This window comes from Chrysochloris asiatica, unplaced genomic scaffold (genome assembly GCF_000296735.1).
Source record: "Chrysochloris asiatica unplaced genomic scaffold, ChrAsi1.0 scaffold00090, whole genome shotgun sequence".
Taxonomy (NCBI): Eukaryota; Metazoa; Chordata; class Mammalia; order Afrosoricida; family Chrysochloridae; genus Chrysochloris; species Chrysochloris asiatica.
The window spans coordinates 552,932-565,542 of record NW_006408608.1 but is presented as its reverse complement, the minus strand read 5'-3'; the positions used below and the strand labels follow the sequence as shown (position 1 = coordinate 565,542).

Here is a 12,611-nt window from a genome sequence, read left to right as displayed (position 1 = left end):
AGTCGTCTAACCTCCTTCTTTTTCAAGACTATTTGGCTGGTTTGGATTCCTTGAATTTCTATAGGAATTTCAGAAGCAGCTTGTCAATTTCTAACTAAAACAAAAACCAAGCTGGGATTCTAATAGAGCAATTGTGCTGAATCTATAGATGAACTCGAGGGACTGCGATTGTTTGAAGTGACTCAATTTCAGGGTGGTTTATGGTGATTTAATAAGTGATAGGCCACCCCTCTTAGAGAGGCATGTTTTGGTTAAGGATGAAAACATAGGAGGGTGATCTATGAAGAATAAAATATTGTCTGTAGGTTATCTGCTCCTACATACTAAATGGGACTTTTCTTCAAACAAAGGGTCTTTTGCATTTGTGCTCTTGTCTGGATCTTCAGGTAGGCCCTTTGGATCACTTTGACACTAGAGACCACCCAAGGACTGGCTGCTGTCTGCCCCACCCCTCACTCAGGGCCTGACTTCGCTACACTGGGAAGGGTCAATCAGAACCATTTATTTTCTTTTTCAGCTTTGGGTGTGCCCCAGGCTTAATGTAGGGGTTTATTGAGGGAAACAAGAACTTGGCTGCCCTTGTCCCATCCTCTTTCCCAACAGAAGACACACACCAAGTCTGAAAGTCTTATGAATGGTAAAAAGACAGGAGGTTTTACCTAAGAGTGAAACCGCTGCTGGAGTTGACAGTGAGTTGAAGAGCTAAAGATACTCCACAGGCTCCAGGTAAGGTTTGACTCGTCCCCTTGGTGAGACCTCTAATTTATGCCCAGACTGTGTTATTTCTAAGTATTTAGTGAGGGCATTTCTGCATGAGGAAAATCTACATCAGGGTGCACGGACCTCTGCTTTTTCCAATCTTCCTTAGAAGCGGGAGAGCCACCTCAGTCCTCACTGCGGTAAGGCCAGGCTGGATTCGAGACAGGAACTGAGGAAGGAGACCCTTATGAGGCCGTGTGTCCCTGAAACCGTCCCACTACCTCTACCCTTTGGAGACTCCCACTCAGTTCTGCCCCTTTCTCAGAGACAGTCTGAAGCAGCAGAGACACGTTCCTGAGGTTCACTCCAGGCTTGGGCTACAGCCTGGCCAAGTGCCTGTTTTATTCAGAAAGAAGCCTGAGGAGAGCTCAGTGACAGAGAAAACAGAAATCTAGAAAAATAGTATATGGTTCGACACAATTAGGAAAAACTATGCCAAGCTGGCTTAAGGCAAAGATTGGCCTTAAGTGAGGGAAGGAAGCGGTGACAGAAGAAAAAGAAGTCTTTTGCCAGCTTGAGCCATTTTGGTGGCCTAGCGGAAGTAGTTGGGACATTCATGGGCAACCAAATGCCAGGCTTGGTTAAAGGTGTCCACGACAGCAGGCTCCAAGGGCCCTTCCTCAGATGCTGCCAAGTTCTGCTGCAACTGCTCCATGCTGGACATGCCAAGGATGATGGCATCACCATGGGCACTCTGCAAGGGGACACAGCCAGGAGTCAACACACTGCTGCTGCACACAGACCTCGGTCACACACCCCTGCTCCAAGTCCCATCCTGCCAAGAGTCAGGATCTGGTGTTTGTTTATACCCTATTTAGTTCCAGAAGGAATTTAAGGTGCCTTCAACAGTGGTCACTAGGTGGTTCTAAACCTGGTATCATTTCTCACTGCTGTCACAGTGCCTCATCCTCAGACATATCTGGGCTCAGAGCCAAGATCTTCTGTCCGCAACTGTGTAAACTTGGAACAATGTCTTAACCTCTCTGAGACTGGTGATGGGAATAAAAAGTTAGGTAAAGCACTGTAATGAAACCCACTGCCATCGATTCAATTCCGACTCACAGCAATCCTACAGAACAGATGTAAAGCACTACCTCCCATTTACTGAGCACCTACTATCTGCAAGACACTACGCAACTGTGCAAGGCTGAAGATGGAGAAGACCTGAGACACCTGGAACTCCCAATGGGTTTTGGAATGAAGTCTGTGCTATGTGTTCCACCCATTTAATAGTCCTAGTGTGGCGCTGTGGGTTAATGCGCTGGACTGCAAGATCGATTTAAACTGCAAGGTTGGTGGTTCAAGCTGACCGGCTGTTCCCTGGAAACCCTATATATATGATCTCTATGTGTTGGAACTGACTGGACAGCACTTAACAATTACAACAGCCATGTGGACTGTTTCCTCACTTGCAAAAGTAGGCTAACCAGACTTCCTGAGGCCTCAGTAACAATCAAGAGAAGCTCGTGAAGTCTCTGTCACAAGGCAAGGGCCTTATGTGACTGTTAAGAGCAATGAATGGGAGGACTGACCATGTTTGCAACAGGAACATTTCAGAAGATAAAAGTACTTAGAAATCTCCCCATCAAGGTGTTTCTGGCTTCCCTAGTAGGGCAGAAGGTAAGCATCCAGGGATGGCTGGCTTACCTGGAGCTGGGAGTGGTGGTACATCCACCGCAGGGCAGCCGAGGTCATGCTGGGGGCACTGGAGCCGTAAGCTGTCTGCAGGGCCTTCTCCACCAGGGCAATGGCTTTGAAGTGGTGCTCCTTCCAGAAGCTGCCCAGGTGGGAGGGGAGTACAGAGGTCACTACCCTGGGGGTCACCATGGGGACCAGACCCAAAGAGCCAACAGGGCAGCTGCCCCTGTGTCCTCTAGCAAGGGTTCTCAGAAGCTCCAAGGATGCTCAACTCTGCACCACAGACACTGCTGGAAATCTACAGCGCTAACCTAAAGCTGCCCTTATTTGACCCAACGAAACAAAGAGTCCCGGAGGCAGGCCGAGGGCCGGGCTCAATCCAGGGTTCTTCCTTTCCTTCTTGGCACTTCTCAGGGTAGATCTATGACTTGGCACACTTGACAAAGGTTTAGGGATCTGCCCCAAAAGGGAAAGAAACACTATCGGAGGCTTAGTAATTCCCTCAAGAGTAAAGAAACACTTTATGTAGGCCTGGGCCCCAGGAAAACAGCCCAGAGTGTCTCCGTTTTAGAAAAAGGGGCCCCCTACCCACCCTGATGCAGATTTCTCAGCTCACCGATTCCTGTAGGTCTCAGACCAGCTATTCCCAAAGAAGCGGCCCACAGGCTGTTTCCCATCCTTGTCCTCATACTTGTACTTGCCGGTCAGCAGGCCCCCTGAAGGAAGGCTGCAATCAGTCACTTGGCCAGGCTAGTCCCAGAGAGGCTGCAGACACCTGGTGACTCTGGGATGGAGGACAGAAGGGGACCAGGAGGGAGGGAGGACATGGCCCAGCTTCCTGTCAAATCCCTCCCTGCCTCCCAGGCCCTCATAGCTCGGTCCCCACTGGGTCAGGAACAGTCAAGAGATGGGGCAGGAAAGCCCTCTCACCCCAGGATGTGACCCTATCCCCACCCACAGGGGCCCATACCAGCCAAAGGGTTGTAGGCGTAGAACCTGAGTCCAAAGTGGCGGAGGCAGGGGAAGAGCTCTGTTTCCACCTGCCGTGTGGTGGCGTTGTACATGCCCTGCAGATAGAGAGGCCAGTTGGAGGGGACAGATGGGTCCAGAGAGGGACCCCATATTTACCTTTATAGAACCTACAATCAAAATTGGCCAAGGACTTCAATTATCTTTAATATTACTAGTGGTATGGTTGTATAATTTGAGGTATGTTGTGGCTTTATAGGATAAGCACTGGACTGCTAACTGATAAAATAACTGAATTCAAACCTACCAGTTGTTCCTTGGAAATTCCATACAAGGTCACTATGGGTCAGAACTGACTCAACAATACACAACAATGACAACCACTGCAATTAAATTGTACATGTAGATATTGTTGAATTACAGGCATTTGCTTCATATTTGTTCACCAAAAAAAGAAAAATTTTTAAAAATTTACTAATGGTGGTAGGGATTGAGGAGAGAGTGCTGGGCCCAAGGGGGAGAAACCAGACTGGACTGATCCCCACTCTCTGTGGGTGCCATCTATGGATTGAGCAATGGGCCTAAACCACAAGCAAGTCTAACAAGGAGTCTCCACTAAGAGATGTTATGTTGTGGTTGTGTGTGGTTGAGTTGGTTCCGACTCACAGCAACCCTGTGTAGGGTTTCTGATGTGTTTGAATTACCAACCTTGTGGTTAGCAGTCCAGTGCTTATCCTACAGTGCCACACCAGGACCCCCAGAGATGTTATATTGTTGTTGTTAAGTGCTGTAGAGTCAGTTCTGACTCATAGTGACCCTGTATAGGGTTTCTAAGGAGCAGCTGGTGAGTTTGAACCACTGACCTTATGGTTCTAACTGACCCTGAGGTTGAATGGATATCCTACAATGCTACACCAGGAATCCACAGAGATGTTACAGTCAAGTTAACCCCCACCCCCCTCCCCGAATTGGGAAGCTCTGTGCTCGTACAATAGTTGTTCAGAAGAAAAACTCACTAATTGTATGAAGATGTGGTATTGGAGACTGGAGTCTGTACCAGACTGAAGTGCACTGTAAGGCAGGAAGCAAGGGACCCAGATGTGCACTGAGGCAGGACAGGGAGGCGGGCCTGGAGCCTGCAGGGACCTGTCTGCCAGGCTAAGGAGTTTGGACTTCATCCTGAGGGCCACAGGAGCCTCAACAGACTTAAGCAGGGGAGTGGCTGCTATGCGGAGGGCACTGGGGCAGTCAGAGAACCCCTGGAGACAAGGCCTCTAGGCCCCCCGGCCTCACCTGGTACACTGTCGGCTGGATCCAGCCATGGTTCTTGCAGAGAGTACAGATCTCGGCCACCTCCCAAGCAGCATAGTTGGAGAGGCCAAGCTCCACAAACTTGCCCTGCAGGGGACAGGTCTCGGTCAGAGCCCAGCTCCATCTAGGATTGCCCTAGTGCCTCCATTTTTCTGGGTGGTAAGAGGCCGAGGGGAGGAGCAGCAGACAGCTCCCAGAGCTCAGGTGGCAGCCCTCACCTCCAGGTGCAGCTGGTGGCAGGCGTGCAGTGTCTCTTCCACGGGGGTGCTGTGGTCAGGTGCGTGTAGATAGAAGAGGTCCACCTGGGCACACTGCAATCGTTTGAGCGACGTCTCCAGCTGGGACCGGACACTGTCAGCCTTCAGGGACTTCCCATCCCAAGGGTTGGCCTTGGTGGCAATTTTCACTTGGAGGAAGAATATGAGGGTTAAGAGATTTTGAAGAGAGAAATTTATTAAAATCACTTTCTAGCCCTCAATTCCCTAGTCGGGGACATAGATAATAATAACAGGACTGTCCATACCGGGCGACCCAGAGGGTTAAGAAATGTCTTCTATATCAGTGCTCCTTGTTCCCTATTAGTATAATCACCAAGCTGCCGGCAGCTCAGGCTGTGCTTAGGGGCTGAGTCCACAGAATGAACGAGCACACAGGATGCCAGCCTCCAGAGCTCACCCTCATAGTCTGTAAAGAACTAGTCAAGATATGTACAAGGTGCTAATGAAGCCCCTTCTGAGAGGCATGAGGTCTGCTTGGAAATTCCAGGGAGGGCCTCCTATGGGATGACCATCCAGCTGACTTCAAAAATGAGTCAGAACCAAAACGCAAAGGTGGGACGTACATTCCAATGTGTGGGAACAGGGGCAAAACCACAGAAACAAAAACAACACAGCACACAAGAGCCCACAGCAGCAATTCTGTGATACACACGCATAAACTCCAGGGCAGAAAGTGGTGGGACATAAGAGAAAAGTAAGGGGGCATAGACTTGATCCTGAATCTCAATCAGATACCACCCCCAGTGAATCTGGACTTGATCATTAAAGCCACAAAAGCCACTTAAAAGTTTTAAGGTCAGCTATGTACTGCAATATTTTTGTAAGGTGGAGGGTCAGAGAAAAAGAGGAAGACTCCAGCGAGATGGATTGGCAAAGTGGCAGCATCAATGGACTCAAGTGTGGCAACAATTGTGAGGCTGGCTCAGGATTGGGTAGTGTTTCATTCTGTTGTACTAGGGTCACTATGAGCCAGTACTGACTCGATGGCACCTAACAACATGTACTGCAATGTTGGCAGTTCAAGCTCACCTGCTGTTCCTCGGAAACCCTATACAGGGTTGCTATGGGTCACAATCCACTCTACAGCACATAACGAGGTAGATACCGTTACTCTGGCTGCAGTGCAGACAATGGACTGAAGGGGGCAGGCTTGTAAGCAAGGTGACCAATAAGAGGCTGTTGTAGGATTCAGGACACTGTATAGATCTGCACTTGATCAAGAATCACTAGCAGAAATGATTTGACAGACATAAGGCAGAGTAATTCCAGACACACATGCCCCTCTGAGAACAAGGAGCTTGGCTGTGAGTAAATTCAGCACTTTTCCTTCCCCTACAGAGAATCCCAGCAGTTTGAATCGATGTGTGAGAGGAGGTGCTTTGTGTACTTTTCATGAGTGACAAAGTTTACTCAGAAGCTCAGACAGATTTTCTTCGTTTCTCTACATCTCCCATCCTTTCTTGGTGTGAACTTTGCCTCTGATCTGATCTGAGGACTTTAGACTCAAAGAAGGAAGTGGAAACGCACTGGAGAAAAAAAAAAAAACAATTTGGAAATAAAATGGTCCTTATCTCTTTACAAGAGGCAGTCAGATGACTCAGAGTGTGGGCCTGAGGTACAGATTCCCATTCTCATCTTCCTCCAAGCAATGAATAAGGAGGACACAGAGTGGGCCTCCCCAACAGGGATGAGTTGTCGTTAAATGCCACTGAGTTGGTTCTGACCCTTAAGTGACTCTGTATAGGGTTACCGGTCCAAATCGGCTTTGTAGTTCAGCGCATTAACCCACATAGCTACACAGGGATGAGAGGAAGACAGACAAGAGGCAAGGCACAGTGATGACAGCTGACAGCTGATGTTTACTAGCCCCTCACTATGTGCCAGGCACCTTCTGCTGAGGACAATGTCCATCCCACCTCTACCCCACCTTCCATTTTAGACCCAGCCATTTTCTGGCCCTTCTTATTCCACACACCAGGCACTTTACATTCTTTTTTTCACTTTACATTCTTAAGTCAAGTCTTTGCACAGCTGTGCCCTCAATTTCTAACGTCTTTTCCTTCTCCACCCAGCAAACTGTCATTGATTTTTTAAGTTTCAGCACTAGTGGTCCCTTCTCTAAGAAGCTTCCCACCCCCACCCCCGTGCCTCTCTCTGTCTCCTTACCCTAGACTCTCAGCTCCCTGGGGGTGGGTGAGGGATACATTCCCTCTTACAACCAGGTGCTACTGAATCGACTTCAACTCATGGCAACCTCATGTATGTCCACGTAGAACTGTGCTCTTTAGAGTTTTCAATGGCTGACTTTTTATTACCAGGCTTTTCTTCTAAGACACTTCTGTTTCAAACCTTTCTGTTAGCAATCATGTGTGTCACACCACCCAGGGACTTCCCTTATGTTGTTAAGTGAGTCGGTAACCAAAGAGAGGCTAGTGGGTTTGAACAGCCAACCTTGCGGTTCAAACAGACCTTGCGATGCAGCGCATTAGCCTGCAGTGCCACACCAGGACAAAGTCTAACATGGTTACCACTAGTTATCCCCCATCTCCCACAGTTGGATAGGGGTCCCTACCCATCTCCCTTAGAGAGCTAGAGATACTGCCAACTGAGCAGGGCAACGTCTGGCGAAAGGCAGGTTTGGTTAGAGAGACGGGGGGATCTTCAATCCACTGTAAAAACCTGACTGGGCTGGGTGCCCAGGGAGCACACAGGGCACTGCGGGCAAATGGGGCTGGGAGCGCCTGGGGTCAGTTACCGAACCCTGACAACTCGATGTGAGGAGCTGCAGCAAGAAAGTAAGGGGGTAGGAAGCGAAAAGCAAGACCAAGCTCCAGGGTGGGGCAGGGGGCTCCCCAGAGGGAGGAAGGAGAAAGGGAAGGTGGTTAGCGCAAAGCACCGTCCAGTTGGTCGGTGCTGGAAGTGCACGGGGCCTGAGAAGCTTGGGCTCACAAAGCTGCGGGGTTGTTCCGAAGCGGCGCCCTAGGACAACGGTGACCTGATGGCCGCCGCGTCCGAGGGGGAGGAGAGAAGTGCACGGCCGGCAAGGGGTCAGCGTTCGGCTGGCCGAGGTCAAGGGCCCGGGACGGGGCTCCAGGCGTTACCTCTGCAGTCGCCGCTGCCCAGCCGGAGCCCCAGGCTGCCCAGGATGCTCTCCGACTGGCCGTCGCAATACATGAAGGCCGTGTCCAGTTCCGTGTGGCCGCGCTCCAGGAAGGCGCTCACGGCCGCGGCGCTGTCGGACGCGTCCATGCGGCGCCCCATCTCCATGGTGCCCAGCACTGTGGCGGGCTGAGCCAGGGTGCCCGAGGCAACCTGCGGCTGCGTCCCGGCCATGGTGACTGTTCTGACCGCGAGTCGCTGGGAGCAACGCGCGCAGCGGGCAGTGGCACGAGCCACAGCTCGAGACGCAGCACTCAGCATGAGGATGGCGCCTGCGCGCTGAGGAGCTTCAGGCACCGCCCACCAGCGTCCGGAGCGCAGCGGCCGACGGAAGTAAGGGAACAGGAACGAGGACGGCGGCTCACCCCCAAGCATACACACGCACTGCGCGCGCGCGCCACGCCTCCAGGGACCGTCTGCCAACTGCGCGGCGTGAGAGGCTGAGCCGCGGGAGGCGGCTCCCAGGGCGGAGCGACGGCGACTGATCGGGTCAGCTGACTCGCGAATGAGCAAAGAACCCAGAAGGTGGGCCTGGGCAGTTGATCTGCACCTGGTGAGTTGGACTGGGCGCCGGAGGCAAATCCGAAGTCTGGGAGGTGGGCACTTCTGGGGCTTTCCTACCACATCTTTCCAACACACACTTGGCCTCTCCTCCGCTGAGTCCTCTCGCGCATCTTGTTTGCTCCTTGCGCGAGATCTTGGGACGTGGCTGGGGGTGTCCCTGCCGCCCACCACCCCGGGGACGACCAGTGCGTCTTGTCGGACCGCCCTGGCCAGGGTCTAGGGTCCCCTTTTCACTTCCTGGTTTGGGCCTACGAACCCCTTCTCTTCTGATAGCTTTGTTTCCTCCGGGGAGGTCCTCCAAGCGACCGAGCCGCTGGCCCCAGCGACTGCCCTGTCATTATCCTCGCTAAAATAGGCGACCCGCGCTGGGCTGAGTCACGAGGGGGGAATTGTCGCGGAGGACATGGAGGCATGATCTTCCCTCCAGGTACTCCCCAGGTCTACTGGGTGTCGCTGCTTCTCCTCCCCAATGTGTAGGGCAGGTTTCCAACTGTGTATCTGGGGAGTCTGGGGTGACTTGGGTTTGGAAGTATGAGGACTGGCTGAGGTTAGCAAGTCTTGTCCATTCAATACATTACTTACCGAAGGTTACTTGCTGTGTGGGATACAATGAGAACCGACCAAGAGCCACCCCTGGCTATTACCCCTGAGCATTTACCCCTTGCCAGGTGCCATTCTACGCAGATAGTTGTCTCGTTTAACTTTGTAATCCGCCCAGGAGGTGGGTAGACTGTATCTGTATGAAGGTGCTTCCAAAAGTTTGTGGAAAAATGGAATAGAAAGATAATAGAAATTTTCCACCATCTTTTTGAAGGCCCCCTTACTCCCCATTTTACAGAATCGCTTGCCTAAGGCATCAAGCAGGTGAAGTTCCAGGATGTGTTCACTTTAACCCTAGGCTATTACAACTCAAAACTAGATAAATCTCTCTTTCTCTGATTTCTTTATTTTTCTTTCTTTCTCAACCTTTCCCGGAGAGCTCGGGTTGGAGGCCCTGAGACTGGCATGGTAAAGGGGGAGAACTAATGGTTGCTGAGGACCGTGATAAGCATTCTTTAGGTGATGGGAAAGCCAGAGGTGGCAGGTATGAAAGGCTCTTTTAGGATTAATTTAGAACTGGGTGCCGGCAGTGTCTGTTCTCCTGGTCCTTGAGGAAGAGAAGCATCTTCCTGCAGGGCTGAAAATGCCCATCTGAGCACATAAAGGACAAGAGGCAGGAAAATAGATTAGGAGGGAACTTCTTTTTTTTTTATGTTTTCTTACAATACTGCATATTTTATTGTCTTCATTTTGTGCCATGAGACCTGTTAAAGTACAGAATACTTGCATTTTTCCTTTTTTAAAATGTTTTATTGTGAATTATGTGATACTTTACATGGGAGAACATTAGCTTTACATTCATCCTATCATATATCATTTCATTGCCATGGTTACAATCCCCTCCGTACATCATCAACCAACTAAAGGGTACACCCTGCAAGTCTGTCTCCCGGTCGTCAGCACACAGCCCAGGAGGGGAATTCTTGAAGTACTGTGAGACCGTTTCCCAGGGACTCTGTAGTAATTATGAAGGGGAGACATGGAAGCCTGGTACGATAGAGACCTGTTCAGCTTCAGTGGGTAATAGTCTCCCTGGCTCAGCTTGGAATCTTGGAGAGAAGCTCAGGTTTGTTACCTCCAACCCAAAATGTGGCCAGAATCAGAATCAGCTGAAGGACTTCTACTCAAGATCCTTGAACCCCAGCCCAGACATAGCCATCATGAGTTTTACTAGTAAACCCTCCCTGTGATGCTGAGGCTGTGGTCTTTGTCATCCCAAGGATGAGGTCAAACTTTGATGTAACCGTGGACATTTAGTCACTCAGTGCTGTTAGACAAGGAGGTGGACCACTCCCAGAAGCTAGTCTTTAGATTTAGGCTCCCCACTTGGGCCAGTCTCTGCAGCTGCTCCCAGAAGTCCTCTCCACTCAGGCACAGGTGTGTCTCAAGTGCCCTGAACCTGCAGCTGCAGTTGGAGCCTGTCCCAGGGCAAGAGACTGTCTACTCAGGGCCCTGGGTCTGTAAGCCAAGGTGCCTCTCCTCAAGATCCCTCCCTTCAAACTGGGCATGTGTCGATCTCACTTCTCTGTAACCTGGTCAAAAGAACAGGTGAGACAGGCCTCAGGGTGGTTGAGATACTGAAAACCAGTCACCAGCATTTCTTACAAAGTCAGCGCTTTATGTGTCTTTAATCTGCACAGCAGCTCCAAGGAGTTAGTGTCATTATCCCCATTTTATAGATAGCTCAGACAGGTTAATTTGCTTGCCCACAGTCACTCAGAGAGCCTGATTCAGTCACAAACCTGGAACCATCCCTCTAGACTAACTGGGAGTGGCAGACAGGAAAACAGAAGAATTTGCAAATGACTTTTTTTTAGAACAACTGTATCCAGCACAAAATGTAGAGAACAGCCATCCATTCTCCGTGAGCTGACATTAGATTTGGTTTCAGATAGAGTCCGAGCCTGAGCTCTGTATCTGTTAACTGGGGACAGTATTCCCACCTTGCAGAAAAACATGAGGATGACAGTGTGCTGCTAACTCGCAGTGTTATCTTCAGAATCTGCAAGAGGAGCGGGGAGGAGGGAGTCTGGTTGTTGCTTGGCTGGGGAATAAAAGGATTGATGAAATGACCTGGGTGCTGTCAAGGTACTCTTCTTATTGGGATTGCATGGTAGCATGGGTGGTTTTGTAGACGCTGGTGTCAGGCACGCTGTCCCCACATCCACTGCACTGATGGTCATTGTAGTGGGGCACCAAGATTTGAGAAGAGCCCTTTGTCCATCTGATGCTGGGCCCTGGAATAAACACTTCATGGAGCCAGGCAAATAGGGATCAGGCCGTGTCCCCGGCTCCGAGGCCTCTTTGTGCCCTGGGTGTCTGTCATATTGGACTGAGAGTCCAGAGCTTCATGGGAGAATCAGCTGACTCACTTCCTCTGCCTTCCTAAACGCTCCCTGGTCACTTCAACTTCAGCATTCTGCAAGTGCAGCCAGGCCATTAGTTTCTGGGGGATCAGGCTGCCAGACACTGAAACAAGAACTGAAGGTAGCTGGAGAGAGTCCCTGCAAGGGAGGAAACACCCTGTGAGCACAGAGAAGAAGGGGGAAGCCCATGTCTGACTCCAGAGAACTCTAGACAAGCCTAGGAAACTAGACCGCAGGAGGGTTCCACCATGCCCAGGGACCTAGAGGTGAAGGCAGAGGGCAGGATGGCTCCGAGCAGGGGCTCAAGTCAGGGTCCTGGGTTTGACTCCTGGTTCTGCCTCCTGGCTGAGTGATCTAGACAAGAAGAATGTATCAGTAGCCCTAAGTTTTAGAGGCGATGTGGGCAAGGTACTTAGCCCCGAGCTGAGGTGGTGATTTTTATTCACCTGTTAGAGATGGTGCCAGCCTGGTCCTGGTTTATTCCCCTTTTCTAGAGTCTTCACTCAGGCAGCCCCCTGCTCCAGTCACTGTCCTGGGTCCAAGACAAGATCAGGGGCTTCCCTGACTGCCCCTGTGATCAGTCATAGTCTGACTTGTCAGGAGTGAGAATAGGGAGGTGACACTGGGCTCCCTGTTGGAAGGGATCCTGCACACCACACGAGCTATAGCTTGGGAGGAAAAGGCAGGCTGGAGCAGCCAGCTGTCCCCAAGCTTAAATCCCAGGCATCTGTGCCAGCCTGGGGACTTACCTAGTCCCGACTCTCCACTAATCTCAGTTGGCCAATGGGGACAACTCTACATTGTTGTTGTTAGGTGCCATCGAGTCGGTACCAACTCATAGCAACCCTATCCACAACAGAATGAAATACTGCCCAGTCCTGGGCCAGCCTCACAATTTTTGCCACGCTTGAGTCCATCGATGCTGCCACTTGGCCAATCTATCTCACTGGGGGGGGTCTTCCTCTTT

The 12,611-nt window shown here is 50.9% G+C and overlaps 1 protein-coding gene across 1 annotated transcript; it reads right to left on the bottom strand.

Annotated features, from left to right (window-relative positions):
* Positions 1-1,291: 1,291 nt before the first annotated feature.
* AKR7A2 (aldo-keto reductase family 7, member A2 (aflatoxin aldehyde reductase)) lies at positions 1,292-8,390 on the bottom strand. Its single transcript, XM_006866323.1, has 7 exons — positions 8,057-8,390; positions 4,896-5,083; positions 4,660-4,764; positions 3,368-3,464; positions 3,014-3,113; positions 2,407-2,536; positions 1,292-1,453 (listed from the first exon to the last, which is right to left on the bottom strand). Exons 1-7 carry the CDS (start codon positions 8,373-8,375, stop codon positions 1,292-1,294), a joined length of 1,101 nt encoding a protein of 366 aa, XP_006866385.1. The 5' UTR covers positions 8,376-8,390.
* Between the last annotated feature and the right edge of the window lie 4,221 nt (positions 8,391-12,611).

Bases quoted from the DNA above. Each gene is read 5' to 3' on its own strand.
- AKR7A2 (XM_006866323.1), bottom strand. From the start codon at position 8,375: ATGCTGAGTGCTGCGTCTCGAGCTGTGGCTCGTGCCACTGCCCGCTGC. The intron at 4,765-4,895 runs GTGAGGGCTGCC...TGTCCCCTGCAG, and splicing joins GCCACCAGCTGCACCTGGAG to GGCAAGTTTGTGGAGCTTGG. The intron at 3,114-3,367 runs GTATGGGCCCCT...GCCTTCCTTCAG, and splicing joins CGCCTACAACCCTTTGGCTG to GGGGCCTGCTGACCGGCAAG.